Source organism: Schistocerca cancellata, chromosome 8 (assembly GCF_023864275.1).
Source record: "Schistocerca cancellata isolate TAMUIC-IGC-003103 chromosome 8, iqSchCanc2.1, whole genome shotgun sequence".
Lineage (NCBI taxonomy): Eukaryota > Metazoa > Arthropoda > Insecta > Orthoptera > Acrididae > Schistocerca > Schistocerca cancellata.
In genome coordinates, this window is record NC_064633.1 from 275,096,967 (window position 1) to 275,116,959 (window position 19,993).

Here is a 19,993-nt window from a genome sequence, read left to right on the forward strand (position 1 = left end):
TAGTATACAGAGAAGTTGCAGCATTAGAAAATTGTAGCGAAATACAGGAAGATCTGCAGCCGATAAGCTATTGGTGCAGGTAGTGGCAACTGAACCTTAACATAGACATATGTAATGTATTGCGAATACATAGAAAGAAGGATCCTTTATTGTATGATTATATGATAAACACTGGTAGCAGTTACTTCTGTAAAATATCTGGGAGTATGCGTGCGGAACGATTTGAAGTGGAATGATCATATAAAATTAATTGTTGGCAGGTGGGTACCAGGTTGAGATTCATTGGGAGAGTCCTTAGAAAATGTAGTCGATCAACAAAGGAGGTGGCTTACAAAACACTCGTTCGACCTATACTTGAGTATTGCTCATCAGTGTGGGATCCGTACCAGATCGGGTTGACGGAGGAGATAGAGAAGATCTAAAGAAGAGCGGCGCGCTTCGTCACAAGGTTATTTGGTAACCGTGATAGCGTTACGGAGATGTTTAACAAACTCAAGTGGCAGACTCTGCAAGAGAGGCGCTCTGCATCGCGGTGTAGCTTGCTCGCCAGGTTTCGAGAGGGTGCGTTTCTGGATGAGGTATCGAATATATTGCTTCCCCCTACTTATACCTCCCGAGGAGATCACGAATGTAAAATTAGAGAGATTCTTCCCGCGAACCATACGCGACTGGAACAGGAACGGGAGGTAATGACAGTGGCACGTGAAGTGCCCTCCGACACACACCGTTGGGTGGCTTGCGGAGTATAAATGTAGATGTAGATGTAGAAATGCTAAGGTCATCAGTCCCTAAGCTTACACACTACTTAACCTAAATTATCCTAAGGACAAACACACACACCCATGCCCGACGAAGGACTCGAACCTCCGCCGGGACCATTCGCACAGCCCATGACTGCAGCGCCCCAGACCTCTCGGCTAATCCCGCGCGGCTAGTTCACAAAAATTCAAGACACGTTGGAATAAACTTCAATACAAATCTATTTCTCAGCTCGTACAGACTAGCAGAAACGTTTACAATGACCTTCAATAAATAATTGCCCAAAATTCAAGGTAAGCTGAGGGCTACAGCAGATGGCTATCACAGCCAGCAAGGAACAAGCAGCTAAGTTTCACAATGAGTGGAGTCAGATAATAACTGTGAATCAAGATAAGGTTCAGATTAAAGCCGCCACCGCACAATTTTACAATCACCTGCATAACCTGTAAGGTGTCAGGCAAATCCAACACCTTCCATGAAATCCCTGACATGATAAGCAAATCCAGTTGTATGTCACATAGCTCCGAATAAATCGTGACATTAAATTAACCAAAGTAAAACGTGTAACGAGTGAGCAAATGGAATACCACAGACTAACACAAGAATGCCTAAATGCATGTCATACCTTCCCACCGTGAGACAGACGCAGTTCCGAGGGGAGAAACGAGAACAGAAGCCAAGAGCAGAACCGTGTTAAGCTGGAAGGCCCTACGATAAGGGATGGACACCCACGTCGCCAGCTAACCGCTAGGACCACCCCCAGCCCATGTTAAAAGCTAGAGCCCTCCAGATGAACAGTATAGATCTTACGATAACACAAAAAGGGCCACACCACACGCAAGTTTTAGCGTGAGACTTTTTCGCGTCTCTGTTACGTTGCAAACTTTAAAAACATTGCCCCACCACGAAAAGTATAACGTTTGTCATTGGATAGACAGAATTTTTGTAGGCAGAGCTTAAGGTTAACATTGAGACCCTGATTGGTCAGATGAAAACACAGCCAGATAGTTTTTTTAAACCAACTTCGGTGAATTGTAGTAAGGAGAAGTTAGGAGAGAGTTGCTTCCGAGGCGGCGAGGTGAGCGGAGCTGTGCTGTTCGCCGCCCCCTGACGAGCACCGATAAGGTAATGAACACACGCGATGCCGCATAACAGCGCATAAAGCTTCACTCAGAACTGCAGAAGTCTCATCTGTTACACCCAGTTTTTGCGTAATACAGTGTCGATCGTCAATTAAAGCTCATGGTGTTCACATTTGCCACTTGACTTAAAAATCTGAAACGCGATGATTTTTCTGTTATATAGTTATTGAGAAGACACATTAGCCACTGTACTTTACGACAAGTTAGATAAGTAATTAAAGATAATTGAGGGTCACTGTAGACCATTTTGATAGTTTTCTCTTTTGTGAAACTTAATTTAAACTTAGGTTATAAATGCGATATGGCATAGGTCATCCTTCGATCCATTGTAGAACTTGGAAACCCATTCAGGGAATATTCGTTCACATTTTTGTTGAATGCAGTTGGTTTTTACCATTCTGTATTAAAACATTTCCTTTTATCAATAGTGCAATTTATAAACAATGTTTTGTGAGTAGAATAAAATTTCCAATGGTAAACTTAACTGCTTTTTCGACGTTATTTTACCAGCTAATTAAAAATAGGAAAGCCTTGAACCCCTTCCACTAAATTTAGTTAGTATTAAGATTTTTTTACAGGTCCCAGGTTCAAACTAGTCAATTCCCTAAAAAACACGCTCAGAGCGTCGTTGCGCGAAAGTGGTAGGGAGACATGATATAGAACAAAAAGAAACCACACAGAATGTTAGAAACCCTTTAACTATGTTTTATGCAGCATAAATATGAAATACATGTTAACTTGTACTCTTTGGAAATAGTATCCAATAAAACTGCTAATTTTGTTAAACAATTCTAAGTAAACCATGTCTTATGGGATGGAAAATTCTCGTGCCAATGAAAGAGAAGTATAAAATCTGTGCTGGGAAGTTTAGAAAAAGTCTGTAGGAAATTAGCATTGTCAGCTTACATTATTAAGATCATGCCACCAGGAGGAAGACGGTTTCACAACCAGCTTTAGACCACGCATAGAAATCCAAATTTTGCGACCACTTCAGTATCAGGGTGTGTTTCATTGCATCCGTGAGATGCCGAACGAAACAACAAGTTTACTGTTAGTAGTCACTGTTTACTTTTATCCGCAAAGCGTTTCGAAGGTTTAAACCTCTATCATCAGATGGATTTACTTGTTTTAGTATGATATATGTGTGTGTTGTGTTAAGATTTTGGGGTATCTCATGGCACTGTATAGCGAAGAAACAGTCAGAACAGGGTTTTGGGAAGATTTTTCTTTCTTTAAAAAAACTAGACGTATATCTAAGGCTGAAAATAAAACAATTGAAATAGAATATGTCCAGTGTTCAAAAGCTCCTTTCACTGTCGTGAGGCATCACACGCAAACTGTCGTATTTTGTAAACGAAGATGGCGTCTGGAAACTTCTGAGTTGTATAAACTGAAGTAACTGCCTAATCTGTTCTCTTTTTGCCTCATTTTAATAGCAACACTTCAGTAAGATACTTTTACGAACTATAAAATGAAACAGAGTAACAAAAAAAGTATAGGAGTTAGGAACATAATTTTAAAAAGGAATAATTAATTTAAAAACCTTATGTTTTCCTTTAAGAAATCTTGTCTACCTTAGGTCTATTCTAGTATCCCGGAAGTGTCTACAAAAAACTGAACAACAGACTAGGCCGTGTGGATACTGAAGAGCCAAAGAAACTGGTATAGGTATGAGTATTCAAATACAGAGATATGTAAACAGGCAGAATACGGTGCTGCGGTCGGCAACACCTGTATTAGACAACGAGTGTCTTGCGCAGTTATTAGATCGGTTACTGCTGCTATAGTGTCAGGTTATCAAGATTTAAGTGAGTTTGAACGTGGTGTTACAATCGACACACGGGCGGTGGGAGGTGGTGATGAAATGGGGATCTTCCCGTACAACCATTTCACGAGTGTACCGTGAATATCAGGAATTGGGTAAAACATCAAATCTCCGACGTCGCTGCGGCCAGAAAAGGATCCTGCAAGAACGAGTCCAACGCAGCTGAAGGGAATCGTTCAACGTGACAGAAATGCAACCCTTCCGCAAACTGCTGCATATTTCAACGCTGGGCCATCAACAAGTGTCAGTGTGCCGACCATTCAACGAAACATCCACGATATAGGCTTTCGGAGCCAAAGGCCCGCTTGTGTACCCTTGATGACAGCACGACACAAAGGTCTACGCCTCGCCTGGGCCATCAACATCAACATTGACATTGGATTATTGATGACTGAAAACATGTTGCCTGGTCGGATGAGTCTCATTTCAAATTGTATCGACTGGATGGCCATATATGGGTATATATGGGTATGGAGACAACCTCATGAATCCATTGGACCCTGCATGTCAGCAGGGGACTGTTCAAGCTGGTGGAGGCTCAGAGCGATATGGGGACCCTTGATACTTTTAGATACGACTCTGTGACACGTACGTAAGCATTCTGTGTGATCACCTGCATCCATTTATGTCCATTGTGCATTGCGACGGACTTGGGCAATTCCAGCAGGAAAATGCGACATCCCACACGTCCAGAATTGCTTGAGAGTGCCTCCAGGAACACTCTTCTGAGTTTAAATTCTTCCACTGGCCATCAAACTCACCAGACATGAACATTACTGAGCATATCTGGGATGCCTTGCCGAAGAGATCTCCATCCCCTCGTATTCTCACTGATTTATGGACAGTCCTGCAGGATGCATGGTGTAAGTTCCTTCAGCCCTACTTCATACATTGGTCGATTCCATGCGACGTCGTGCTGCATCTCTTTTTTTTTTCAGAGCACGTGCATACCAAGCACGTTCTCTTTTGGGAATTAGAAATGGGGTATTAGGGTTAATGGGTAGCTGACTCTACGCTAGTGGTTTGTAACGACCTGGGAGTATGGGTCGGTTGGGGAGCGTGCACGGCTGGCCGACAGTCAGCCTTCAGCGGCGCAGCAGTTCGGACGGTGTTACGTCCCTGCTGCACGTGTCCACGAGAGCTGTTTACGCTGTGTAACGGTGTGTCGCGGTGGTACGTAGAACGAAACACGGCATTGTCTTTCCGCAAATTGGAACTGAAATTTAGTTTTGTTAACGAATATGGCCGACCAAACGCTTGCGAGATAGAACATTATTTACGGGACGAGGTTAAAATCTAACCTGAGTTTCTAGTGACAATAGACTTATCCACAGTCAGCAGCGTGGTCTGTGTCAAGCTCATTAATGAAACAGCATATGACGAACTACTACCCCAACACCGACAAGGACTTCGTTTCTGTCATTCGGATGGGATTGCTGGAGTGGTTGCATTTGAACACGCCTCTTTGAGCTTCCATTCGAAGTGACAAGAATTGGTGACAAACGCATTGCGTCCCTACGGAACTTTTCTATTCCATGTGGTTGAGAAGTGTGCGGGTTTCAAAACGTATCCTGACCTAAATGGTATCAGACAAACACGGATCGAACTACGAAAATATGTTCCGTAATACCTGTACATCCCTAGTCGCAGGGCTATTGTCATCTATCAACCACGAACGTGGTATGGGTGTGGGGAGGAAGGACACGTACGTTCTGAGTGTACTCAACGAAGGTTGTTACAGCTGCCACAGGATGCTCCAACACTCACACCGCAACCGACAATGCCCCCAATGACCTATGTAGAGGTATTACGGGATGACGCAGGATGCTCTGCAGAAACGTACCGGAATGTATAGGGAGAGGTAGATCGCGGCGAAGCATGGAAGCCTGACGTTGCACTGGGCCGCCTATGGCAGTCACAGGAGGACCTTTCCTTCGTGCCGCTCGCGGCCCCTTCGGACACAGCACTTACGGACATTGATAATTGGACGGCGAACATCAAGAGGCCATGCTGATCTCTGATTCCGAGGCTCGGCAGCGGGAACAGCAATCACCAACACGCCGGAAGAAGCGCCGCCTCACGGTGGAGAACGACCAACCAGATACAGCAGGGAATGCTGAGACATTTCCGAGTACAGAGCCGACAACCATGGATAGAGAACTGCTTAGTGTGGATGCAGGGATGGCCAGCGGGACGGCAACACGACCCTCCTATGACGATGCTCTAGAGACAGCGGAGGAGTCCGATCGACGTCCACAGAATACTGGGGAGGCTATGGCACCTACAACGTACGACAACTATGGGACGCTGGAGGACTGGTCACAAGACTCACCCAGTGGGGAACAGATGATTCTGTAGGAGCTGAACCTATACACTCTCCCGATGTAAGACGGAACGTGTGCACGGAGTAATTGGAGACAACTTGAGGGGACGGCGGGGGGAGGGGGGGGCGGTAGAAAGAAAGCTGCCTGTGTACGGAAGTATTGACGACCGTAAGGTGCCTTATCTACGTTGATAGCCATGTAACATGCTTACCGAATATTGTCTGTTAACATCAATAGCATTGGGACGACTGTAAAAATGAACATGCTCTGTGACGTGTTAAGGGCTACAGACATTGACCTAGCGTTTACAGGAGGTTCTGGTGCTTTCCCTCTCGGCCTTTTACGGTTATTATATTTACTATTCTCGGTGTGACTCGATGGGCGTTGGCACTGTTATGATGCTGAAGGAAGGATTACGTGTAGATGAAGTAGTATATTTGCGTTCGTCCCGTGGTACGGCCGTTACCATATGTGGAGTACGTTTGAACAATATGTACGCGCCGTCAGGCTCTGATAAGAGAAGGGAACGCGCAGGTTTTTATACGCGTGAGGTCCACCGTTGATCCAGGGACGATATGATGTTTGCATACTCGGTGGAGATTTTAACTGTGTGCTCGACAGGACCAACATCCTAACTGTACTGCAAGACCAGAACTTCGGAAGCTGGTCAACAGGATGGAATTAGTTGATACATGGGCACTGAAGTATTGCAACCAACTAGGATATACATTTTTCACGAACCATTCCTCGAGCCGTTTGGATCGGATCTATGCTTCAAGAAGTTAGCGTTGTAGACGGTGGACGCAGAAATCTGTCAGACCGCTTTTACAGACAATGAGGCATATGTTTATACAGTTATCCTTGCTAGACAGCAGGTGTGAAGACGGAGGGGTAATTGTAAGATGAACGTCTCCCAACTGCGTGATGCACAATGCCGACGCATAGTGGAGGACGCGTGCCATGGCTGCTCCTTCTAAGAAATTCTTATGGTTCTGTCGTACACTGGTTGATTGAGTGCGCGGAGCCAACTTTACGGAGAACGTTAGTAGGTTACATGAAGGGGGATTCTCGATGGCAGCGCACGGCCTCTGACTTTTACTTTACGGCTGTCCGGGAACTGTTCGCTCAACCACGTTCACTATAAGGCCAGACAGCTGTCCACCGATCGAAGGCGAAGCTGATACAAATTATGACGCTAAAGTTGGTGGGTACCATGATGTGCCCGAGTTTGCAGGACTGTCTGGTCAACGAACTTCCCTCTATGCATTACGTCATATAGGAAAGAAGAAGGAGACGGAAGACTCGATCTCGGCAATGGCTGCATTTTTCAACACAAAGGGGCATAGCACAGACATTCATCGATTATTTTAACAGATTCTATGCGAGCGACGGGTAGGGCCAGAGGGAGCGTCGTGGTTCAAAATAGCTCTGAGCACTATGGGACTTAACTGCTGTGGTCATCAGTCCCCTAGATCTTAGGACTACTTAAACCTAACTAACATAAGGACATCACACATCACGCACATCCATGCCTGAGGCAGGATTCGAACCTGCGACCGTAGCGGTCGCGCGGTTCCAGACTGTAGCGCGTAGAGCCGCTCGGCCACCCCGGCCGGCTGGAACGTCGTGGACGAGAAACTGGACGCGACGTGTGGGAACGGGGAAACGGACGTGTTATCTGAAATCATGTGTGAGGAGTTGGAGGAATCGATTACTCAAGGGGCCCTCAACAAGGTCCCAGCACTGATGGTTTCCCTTTGGCATTTTAGCGTGCATCTGTTATCATTATGACAGCGATTTGGCAATGCATGTTTAATAAGAGTCTGGGGTGAGAAGTCCCGCTACCCGTTGAATTCACAGAAGGGCTCGTGATCCTAATAACCAAGCAACGTGGCGGCAAACGATGACGTGATTGTTGCCGCTTGAGCCTCCTTAATAGTGATTACAAGGTCTTTTTTTGGAAATTTGTGTTAAGATCTTATGGGACCAAACTGCAGAAGTCATCGGTCTCTAAGCTTAGCCAGTACTTAATCTAACTTAATCTAACTTACGCTAAGGGCAACACACACACCCATGCCCGAGGGAGGACTCGAACGTCCTACGGGGGGAGTCGCGCGGACCGTGACAAGTCGCCTAAGACCGCGCGGCTACCCCGCGTGCCTACAAGATCTTAATGCACATACTGTGCAGTCGTATCAAAACGGAATGGAATATATGCTGACCAGTTGTGTCTTTGCGGCATCAGTAATATTCACACAGCCTTGGGAGACTCGTGACGTTAAGTCGCCCTCGCGGCCACAAGTCCTCTCCGGGTTCACTGGTTGCTATAGATTTCGATCTTGCCTTTGATCGGTTGGATCATGTATACCTCGCGGCAGTGATGAACGGGCTGGGTGTCTCGCCATTACTGACCACTGCAGTGATGCTGCTGCTGCTCGGCGTAAGATCAGCGATGGTGATCAATGGAGGGAGAACAGAGTATTTTAAGATCTTAATAGCTGTCGGACAGGGTTGCGCCTTCTCGGTCCTCCTGTATGCGATCGCCTTAGAGACGTGCATCGCAGGCCTTCGCCGCCGACTCACTGGGGCCTCCCTGCGGCTTCTATCTTTCAAACGTAGAGCATACGCAAATGACATTGTGTTCCTCGTCCGGAATTATGGGGAGACTCGCTCAGCACAGGGTTGGCTACAGACATATGGGATGGCACCTGGTAGCGAGATTAAATTCAGAAAATCACAATTCGTGCATGTGGGACGTGGACTAGAACCAGGAATGGTAGAACTCTTACCAGTGCTGCAAACCCTCTGTCTGGGCATCTCCTTTCATAATGACACGGCAGGAATGACTGCGGATACCTACCGACGGTTGATGGATATGCTGCAGCGAATGTCACTCATCAACCTTTATCTCGCTCCCGTGATGTGCCACCTGACACACATTCTCCCCTTGACGTGAACGATGACTTTAAGGATTCAGGCGGCTTTTGGGTACTTTGTAAACTTGGGACAGCTCTTTACGGTACAGCACAACACACTTACCCTCCCAACGCGATAAGGGGGCGTTGGCTAAGTCAACGTTCACGAGAAGAAGCGTGCCACGTATATCTCCTTGTGGGGATGATCATCGAACAACTAATACCAACATCTCACCTCACCCTGGTCAGTGTCGGTCATTTATCGCCTCCGTTAACGTATGTGTGTACCTTCATCCTTGAACACAGTTACGTTCAGGCGCGTTTACCGACTTCAAGACAACCAATATCGAAGGACGTGCACCATCTGCTTCTTAGACATGTCGCCCGGAACAGGGTGTAACGGAAACATCCTTCCGTTAATTGGCAAATGGTGTGGCGCACGTTAGAACACACACACTACCTACACCAGCTACTACTGTCAGGTTAACATAGTACGTTGTCGTGAACCGGAAATACCCAACGAATGACAAAAAGTACGCAATACATTTGGCTGAATCGCCCATGTGTCAATAGTATGGCTTGCTGGACACGGACGACCACCGAATGGTCTCCGGGACATTGTATTTTTTCAAAGGAAAAGTATTTTTTGATTCATAAGATAAACGCAGTGGCGTGGATCACAGGAATGACGGTCCATTACAAATATCGGTAAACACACACGAACGTACTAGATTACTGCAATGCTTGAAAGACAGACATACAAAACTGTTACGGCTGCGAAAGTGTAAAGATCAGTATACTCTTTTCCTGGACCCATCGGATAGTTGGGGTGTGGCAGGTGCGCATAGATAAGCGGTGGTGTTGTCGTTTGTGGAACCGACCAAGCAAAGTGGTCAACTAAGATAAACTACGCGAGTATGCGACCCAGGAAGAACTAACAGTTACAAAGTTAGCAATGGAATGTTTCTTTTAATTTTGTTTCTACATATCGTTGAATTGAATCTCGTCATACGTAGGGAATCTTTTTATTTTTCTAGATCTGATCAAAACAGGTAGATTATTATTTTTATTCAGTTAATTGGTTTAAGCATTTTTTTGTTTCAAATACTTCGCAGCGTCATTTCCATCATCATATCGATTTTTTATTTACTTCTATCTTTTTCTTATCATTGTTTTATCGTTAACGTCCTACTTCTGTTACCTATAATCAGCAATCATGTGCCAACAAGGACAGCTCATATTTTGACAACGTGGGAGACCGTGGAGCCACATATTAAAAAATAAAACCTTAAGTGAGAGATCCGGGTTTGAATTCCGTTCTGGCACTAATTTTCACTTGTAACCTCCCATTAATTTCGATGCCCAAATGCGGCTGTCATTGAAAACCTTTGAAGAGTATTTGTTTGTCCGCTAGATTACACTCGTATGTCAGTTCTTACAGACGCGTCCGAACCATCAAACACCACATATACAGTGTGCTCCAAAATTCCCCTTACAAACTTCTAGAACTTGTAGAGGGGATTGGGTAGACGATATTTTGAATTGGTACCGTTTCCGTGCTACAGTCGTTTGAAAACATATTTGTTAGATAGGCATGTAACAGGGTAATCAAGGTGGGGGGGGGGGCGGGGTGGTTACGTATGGAGTCGCTGATGTCATCTGATGTCTGTCCTACCTCTCTGACCTGGTTCACATGTCTGTGAGTGTTAGAGGAGCATGGTTGAATACACGCTTGCAGAATACACAACGTTATCCTTCTGCACGCCGAAGCTCACGTTAATGGAAGAGCTACTCGTCACCTCTATCAACATCGTCATCCAAAACGTTCGATTTCATTGCACACCCTTTTCACCGCAGTTACGCAACGACTTCGGGAAAGGGGTACCTTCACAATTAGACTCGTGACTGTCGTGCTCCAGGGAAACGCCAGGCATTGAGCTAGTGTAACTGTAAACAACAGTGGACATGGAAACTGAGGAAGTTTCCTTTTTATTTCTTTGGCTATTAATGCTTGGAATTGTGAAACAAGTGACGTAATGAATCATGACTAATAAATTAACTGTAAAAATGGTAGCATTACCAACCTGTTTTAGAATGGTTGTCGCACGGAAACAGTAGTTTCAGATACAAAATGTTATGTATTCAGTCGACTCAGCAAGTCCTAGAAGTTTTTAATTGGAATTTTAGAGCACCCTGCATATAAGTGTAATGGCAAGCTAGATGTTGGTAATGACCACGAAACCCAGAAAACCATACAAAAGGATCATAGAACACAATGTAGTGGAAGATATAACAATGGTCACAAAGAAAATGAGATGGAGGGCATAAGTGAAGATATTTCTGTTGGTGACTACGGTTTTGACCTCACGAATTTTGGTTTTATGTAATTCTTTTCAACACTGCACATAAAACACTGTTAGTAGATGCATGATACCAGATAGTGAAAGTAAAATTTGTTTACCTTCGATCGCTTACATGGCATTCCAGTTCAGGTCCCCTTGGAAACTCGGCTGTACCGCAACACATTCTGGCTGCGGTGACTGTTTCGCCATATCTTGGCAGCCTGCAGTAAACACTAAGGGACTCCACATCCACTGTCGCTAAACATGAGCATATTTACCGGCACTCTTAAGAAAAGCTCCGAACAACACAGAGGCGCCAGCATCACTCCAGGCGACGTCACAATCACTGAACTGTTTTCCTACACTGGTCAAGTGTTGCCTGGAAACCAATTGCTTGTTCTTCCGCATTACATTAATCGCGCAGCACTTTCTTCGAACATTACAAGATTGCTTTTCCGACTAACATCGCGCCAAACAGAAATTCTATCCTTATCATTTAGCATCCTCTTACATTTACCAGGCAATGGTAGTTTCCCGTGTACTATATTCTCATCAGTAAACAGTTAGAAATTGCCGCTTAGCCTGTTCTTCAGATACACTGTAGTTTATGTACAGGGAGAACAAGAGCGATCCCGTCATACCTTCCTGTGTCACTCCTTACGATACCTTTGTCTCTGATGAACATTGGCCATCCGGGACAAGGTAAATGGTTCTAATACTTAAAGAAATAAAATAGAGATGATTTGTAGAGGAAGTTCAAGCTTTGGCAACGCAGTTCGTACGGGATGAAAGAATGATGTAAGAAGTCTGCTTTTTCTTAATTTGTCAATTGAATCTTGTTGTACAGCTGAGAAACGGCACAGGCTACTGTGTCATATGGTCGAACAGGTGAATGTAACGAACAGTCTGCTGTAGGGGGGGGGGAGGAGGGGAAGAAAGATGTTATGGAATGTTAGTAGGTCAATCAAGTAGGGCTATAACTACCAGACCGAGTGAGCATGAAGGGAGTTGGAAATTGAAAAAAAAAAAAAAAAAAGACTCCACCTTTGCTGAACAGGCTCCACGTGAATGTTATTCATATAGGGAATGTGATGTTCTCGATAAATGAGCTAAAGGCAGAAAACTAACATTACTTGAAATTCTAGTCATTAATAAACACCAATGAAGGAATCGTGACCTGGTTCTTAATGACCAAGTAAAGTTCCATTACGCACCCTTACTAAAGCAGTAGCAGCCAGTAATTATGTCTCTTACCATTTGACAAAAGGATCGTTATGTTTCACACCCACATTTCATAGAATTCTTTCTCTCCCCTCTTTTTCGTTCTGCTTGTCACATTCACCAGTTTGCCCATATGACACAGTTGCCTGTGCCATCACTCGTACAACATTTTTGGCTTATATGGTTTTAATTTAATTTGTGATACATTTATTCAAAGTCTCTTTAGGTATTGCATTATACTGTTTTCTATCGACATCGTCATAAAATTTCACATATCTTTGTATCATCATAAACTAAAGGCTATGCCTTGTCGATTTAGCCACGTCCCTCTATCCATTGTCATCCTCTTCAATTCTTCATACGATTTTATCCCCATATCTTCTTTGATGTTATTAAAATACATTGCTCTACGCGTGCCTATTGGTTTTTTCCCTAAAACTTTTCCTTCAAATACATTCTTTAGGAACTGGTTGTGTCTCGTTATGTGCCTTATAACTTTTGATTTTCTTCTTCCTCTATAATTTAGCAGCGTTCTGTTCTCATTAACTTACAGTTACGAATGCTCTCCGAAATTGTGTGGACTATCTGATGAGTATTAAGATATCTGGCGATGGCGTATGGAGCTGCTGAAAGTCGATTCAGTACGAACTATTAAGTAAATATTATTGTGAATCATTAATACTGGGTATGCAAGCTATTAATGTATCTTGATTTTTTTCAGTGTTGATCCATTATCAAGCGCAAACTCAGAACTGTCGCAGGTTCGAATCCTGTCTCGGGCATGGATGTGTGTGATGTCCTTAGGTTAGTTAAGTTTAAGTAGTTCTACGTTCTAGGGGACTGATGACCTCAGCAGTTGAGTCCCATAGTGCTCAGAGCAATTTGAACCATCAGAACTGTCTCTCCGGTGTCTTTACCTTCCTAAAGCCAAACTGATCGTCATCTAACTATTTCCTAATTTTCTGTTCTATTATTTTGTATACTCTACATGGAAATAATGTATCAGCTAGCGGACACAAGGCACGAGACTAGTCACGACTAAATAAACCGAAGAAATCATAAATTCGATTTTCTGTTGATTTTTATGTTTTAATTCACAAATTAATGTATATTAACAGTTTTCACATGTAACTGAAAGTAATACTATGTAACAATGTACGCGTTATTACATCTCCATTCTAAAAAAGAAATATCCATATATGCTCAGTGTCGACCGCTGTGGCCGAGTGGTTCTAGGTACTTCAGTCCGGAACCGAGCTGCTGCTACGGTCGCAGGTTCGAATTCCGTCTCGGGCATGGATGTGTGTGATGTCCTTAGGTTAGTTAGGTTTAAGTAGTTCTAAGTCTAAGGGACTGATGACCTCAGTTGTTAAGTCCCATAGTGCTTAGAGCCATTTCAACCATCTGTTCAGTTATAAAAATACGCTTCCACATATTACTCTCTGTATTATTGTTGATATTCAGTTTTATTTTATTTATGTTAGTACGATAGTGTACAATGTATTCTATCTATATTTTCACTATGGCTTTTGTCAATCGACGGTCTCGAAATAGAAGAAACATTAACAGAAATTTGACCAAAACAATCGTTTCACTCATAATACACTGTCCCAAACTGAAGAAGTAATTAATTAAAAGATTAATTGGCTGAGTTCCATTTTAAAGCTCTACATTGGTAATACTGAAGAGCTTCAAAATTTTGTTCCATTTGGTATATTTCGTAGCCAGACATGGAGTACGTATATACTTGGAGATATAATCCGTGTATTCCTATGCACTCCTGCGAATAGTTTTAATTAGCAGAATACGCGTCAGCTACCTCCTCAAAATGCAGTGTTACGCTGGCGCTGCACCTACTGCAGGGTAATTAGAGTCAAACGTAAACAAAGGTGAAAATGTTAACATTCATTTATGTTCGGTAGAAGGAAACATAGCAGTAACAAGATCGTGTTTACAGAGAAATGCACTCGTTTTTTCTCAAAAATGAGACAACTCTTATTAACCATTTTATAGCTTACAGGAAAATATCACGTAACTATCTAATGTTTCTAGTTTCAACGTCTAGACCCATTTTCCTGCTGCTGTTTTATGCAAATATGCACAAGAAATCTGAGAGCATACAGAATTAAAATATAAATACGGGGCAGTAATGGAATGCAAATTTGTTTCTGTCTGAGCTTTACGTTAACAGTGTGGGACAGCAGGCACCTACACGTCATACATATTTTACGTTCCCCATTCTATTTTCCACACATGGATGCACTGTCATAAGATACTGCCGAATAGAATTGCTACTAAAGTAAAAGCATTTTTGTCAACTTCTCAGAAAGACATGCTTTCAAGGAAATGCCTCCGAAGTTTTTGTTGTGTTCTCAATATAGGATGTGGTAATACGTGACAGGCACATTACTGCATCCACTTTCCTGCTTTACTGACGCCAAGTTACAAACTCTGCTGATAGAGGGCTCCGTCCTGTAGTGTGTAATGTGGCGGTGAGTAACGCCGTTAAACTGAGGGGAAAAATCGCAACGCCAAGAAGGAATTGGACGACATAAACGGAAGATAGTAGGTGAGTTTCTGCATTTGAAAGATGTCTGTTCAAATTTCGCGCCAGTCGCGTAACATTGGTGGTAGTAGAGCCACTATGAGGATGCAAATCAGGTTTGCTTTAAATACACGCTGTAACAGCCGTTAGCGTTAGATACCTTTGAGATAGAAAGCAGTGAGTTGACGTTAGTCAGGAATGCCTTTAAGGCGACAGACACCATTATCAGCACCTCACTGAGTTTGAACGCGTCCGTGTAATAGGGCTACGAGAAGCTGGATGTTACTTTCGCGATACTGCAGAAAGACCTGGCGGGAACGTAGCCACTGTACATGATGCAGCGATGGCTACGATAAATGTACGGTCGCAAGAAGACTGGGCTCCAGACGGCCACGTCGCACTACCGAGAGGGAATAATATCGAGGCCGGCGTATGGCTCTGGCGCATCGTGCGTCTGCAGCAGCAATTAGAGCAGCGGTTGGCAACCACAGTGACTGTTACAGATCGGTTACTTCAAGGACAGCTCCGAGCCAGAGACTTCAGTGGTGTCAAACGAGAGCTCACTGGCGAACAGGGTGGAGGTCTGTTGTGTTTTCTGATTAAAGCTAGTTTTGCCTCAGTGCCAGTTATGGAAGTGTGTCGGTTATGAGGCCAGAGATGCTGGCTAACACAGTGGACCTACACCTGGAGTTATGGTCTGGAGTGCGACTTCGTATGACAGAATCAGCACCCTCGTGGTTATCTCATACGCCGTACTGCAACACAGTGCGTCAGTCTGGTTATTCAACCTGTCGTGCTACCATCCAAGAACAGCATTCCCAGGGGTGTTTTCCAACAGGATGACGCTTGCCCACATACCTCTGTTGTAGCCCAAAATGCTCTATAGGATGTCGACATGCTTTCTTGCCTTGATCGATCACCAGGCCTGTCTCCAATCAGGGTCATATAGGACATCATCGGACGACAACTCGAGCGTCATCCACAAACAGAATTAACCGGCATGTGTTGACCGACCAAGTACAGCATGAATGGAATTCCATTCTACAAACTGACACCCAGTACCTGTACAAAGAAATGCATGGTCGATTGAATGCTTGCCTTCCAACATTCTGGTGGTTACACCAGTTATTAGTGTACAAGAACTTCTCATTTGCAACAGATCACGTTGCGGTTACATTCACCTGTGAACTTGCAATGTTAAACACTTGAACACGTTAACCACACCAAAGTATTCCCTAAGTTTCATTACTCTAAATCAATTATTTTTTGGTGTTGCAGTTTTGCCCATCATTATCGGTGAGTGAGAGACCCTCAGGAAACGGAAAGCATGAAACCGATAAGTTCATCCAAACGTGGAGCACCCTCTCAATCTGCAAATGCCAGACTTTACACGACTGCTACGACACCTGCAACAATCAGACTCTTTGGGTTCATTGCCATAGATCATCCTCTACACGGTCCCGACTTGTGTCCATACAGTTTTCATCTGCTCCCAAAAGTTAAGGAATACCTTCGAGGACTTCACTTTGACAGTGATGAAGCGGTGCTAACAGAGGTGAGGTAGTGGCTCCGACAACGAAGTTAAATATTCAACAATGATGGTATCAACAAACTGTTTCTCGTTCGGACGGGTGTTCGTCACTGAAATAAGTGTTTAGATATGAAGAATAAAGATGTAGAATGTTAATAAACTGTTTCCCTTAAAATGATCTCAGAATTTTGATATAAAAATTTCAGAGACCTTACTTTTCAAAAAAATGGTTCAAATGGCTCTCAGCACTATGGGATTCAACTTCTGAGGTCATTAGTCCCCTAGAACTTAGAACTAGTTAAACCTAACTAACCTAAGGACATCACACACATCCATGCCCGAGGCAGGATTCGAACCTGCGACCGTAGCGGTCTCGCGGTTCCAGACTGCAGCGCCTAGAACCGCACGGCCACTTCGTCCGGCCCTTACTTTTCAGTACGACCTCATATGTCCATTCTTCTGTTTATTTTTGTGATCATCATATCTGGCGAGCGAATTCACATCAAGTGCTTAACATTTTAATGCACCAGCGTAACCTAATTGTATACTATTTAATGAAGAAAATAAATATTCCGTTAACTAATTTCAAACTACAGTTGTTTGTCTGATATATTATAGGCTGAAATGCACTATTTGTGCCACAGGACACTTTCTGGAACAATATGATATCACGTTTAATGCAGACCGTCAAAACAACAGCCTTAGGAAGTCCAAACGTAGCGTTAGTAGATATTTTAACACAACATTTAAAAAAAATAGTTCTCACTATTTTATGTCCCTGACAACAAGAGGGAGAAATCACTTATTGATATGTATGCCCCTAGTAGTGATGAAGACTGCTTTATTACGTCAGTAAACTGGGAACATGAATAACAAGAAAGTAAGGCACTGATTGGCAGCGAGAAATAAGATTAACACTGTATCCACCAACATGAATACACTCAGTCCATAGTGGACTAGGGATACGTTGATCGCTGACATCCAGCATCATTGTTGCCAGCTGTCAGTTACGAAGTGCCAACGGCTACAGCCGAAAGCAATAGCTTTCTATAGCATTCCGGCAACACTGAAGTGTTGCTATTAAGAAGTTTTAAAAATGGCGTAACGTGATTGATAGCAGTAGGTGTGCGAGAAGGTGCTGCCCCCATCCCACTGCAACTGTCAAGGACCAACTTACAGCGATCCGACTATAGAATTGATTAATGAAATAGGAAACTTCTTACAGTGTCCGTAAATGCCGAGGCCTAGGGCCCGTGGTCAGTGGTAAGCAACGGCTGCACCTGAAGACTGCTGAACGCGTTGAAGGACGTTTGGTAGCTTGCGTCCTGCGAGCCTGTTGTCAGCGACTGAGCGATGGCTGCACAGACGCTGTGTAGTGGGTCGTGGAGGTTACGAAGCTGAACCCACGAGGCTGTGATCGGTGACAGGCACCAACCGCTCGGGGCGGTGGCGAGGCGACTCGGGAGTTTTTCTCCGCGGGTCGATGAGACTGTCCGCTTGAGTACTCATGGAGACGTCTAATGCTCAAGATCGGAGATCGGAGAGAACACAGCGTGAACTCCATGAAAACTATTTTGGCAAAGAAGCCAGGCGACTTATTATATGCACCCTCGGCAGAAGAGCACACAATCGGTTTCCAGGCGGCACTTGACCAGTGTAGGAAAACAATGCCGTGATTGTGACGCCGCCTTGAGTGATGCTGGTGCCGCTGTGTTCTGCGGAGCTTTTCTTAAGAGTGCCGGTATATATGCTTATGTTTAGCGACAGCGGATGTGGGGTCTCTAGTGTTTAGTGCAGGCTGCCAAAATGTGGCGAGACGTCGCCAGCAGCCTCAATGTGTTGCGGTACAGCCGAGTTTCCAAGGGGAACTGAACTGGAATGCCATGTAAGCGATCGATGGTAAACAAACAAGAATGCATTAAGAGATGGGCAATTTCTTAAAAGATTCACAGTTTTTTTACTGTAGTGAAGTCTTGTATCACGCATCTACTAAAAGTGTTTTATGTGCAGCGTAGAAAACAATTATATAAAACTAAAATTCGTGAGGTCACAAAACAAAATGTGACATAATTACAGCGCAGTTGCAGGAGGGCTGTATAATGTATGTTATGGTTTGCCACTTAACCCATAAAATAAAGTTAATGTGTTATCTGAGACCAATCAGTAACAGGATACATCACCATCATCATTATCATCAGGTGTCTGACATTTGCTGCTGACCAGTAACAGTGCCAGTAGCACATCACTGAACTGCTTTGATGTCTTTTCTTATTCCGATCAGGCGGGTAGCTCAACACTAGAACAGTACTCTAAAATGGGCTGCACAGACGTCTTGTGAGCGGTCTCCTTCATAGATGAGCTACGATTTCCGTAATTCTCCCAATAAAACGAAGTCGACCATCAGCACTCCGCAAAACAAACCTTACGCGCTTGTTCCATGTCACGTCGTAACGTTATGTTAATCGAGCAGCACTTTCTTCTAACATTACAAGATTGCTTTTCTGACTAACATCGCACCGAACAGAAATTCTATCCTTATCATTTTGCATTCTCTTACCTTCACCAGACAACGGCAGTTTCCCGTGAACTATATCGCCATCAGTAAACAGTTAGAAATTGCCGCTTACCCAGGTTTTCAGATACACTGTAGTTCATGTACAGGGAGAACAAGAGCGATCCTGTCATACCTTCCGGTGCCACTCTTTACGATACCTTTGTCTCTGATGAACATTGGTCATCCGGGACAAGGTAAAGGATTCTAATACTTAAAGAAATAAAATAAAGATTGTAGAGGAAGTTCAAGCTTTGACAACGCAGTTTGTACGGGATGAAAGAATTATGTAAAGAGTCTGCTTTTACTTAATTCAATTGAAGCTCCTTAAATCGAACCGTCAGTTGATCATACAATGAAGGCTTCCACGGCTGGTGTTTACTTCAATAAAGGCTTCCAGCCTGCAGGGCCACGGACGACATAAGTGTTCCCTCACGTTTCATCTCAGACTGCGAGTGGCACCATCGGAGGTAAAAGGCACCTGCATGAAGAGATCGAGGAGTTCCTGAATTTATACAGCAGCCTAGACGGTCTTGCGATTCGTCACGTGATGCTGTATGCGAGATTATCTCTAGCTGTTACCATCGTTCTCAATTACAAGTAGTCAATCGTCATTCTGCTGCCGAAAAGCCGAAATCGATATGTCATCTAACATAATACTTCCTTATTTGCCGTTAAAATTATTGTGGTGTTCGTAGATCTCTTATGTTTTAGGAAAGACAACGTATTATGACGCACATATGTGTAGAGAATCTACGGAGAACTACGAACGTCCTACTAATTTCAACAGGGAAAAAATAGAATAAAATAGAAATTGCGATCTTGCGCCTACAGATTG

General features: G+C 43.9%; 1 protein-coding gene across 1 annotated transcript in view; it reads left to right on the plus strand.

The window, feature by feature from the left end:
- The first annotated feature begins 5,733 nt into the window (after positions 1-5,733).
- The window catches only part of LOC126095512 (RAD51-associated protein 1-like), a 71,722-nt gene continuing 57,462 nt past the window's right edge, over positions 5,734-19,993 (plus strand). Inside the window, exon 1 of the mRNA XM_049910297.1 lies at positions 5,734-6,080. Coding sequence (XP_049766254.1) covers positions 5,734-6,080 — 347 coding nt within the window. The remainder of the gene's footprint in view (positions 6,081-19,993) is intronic.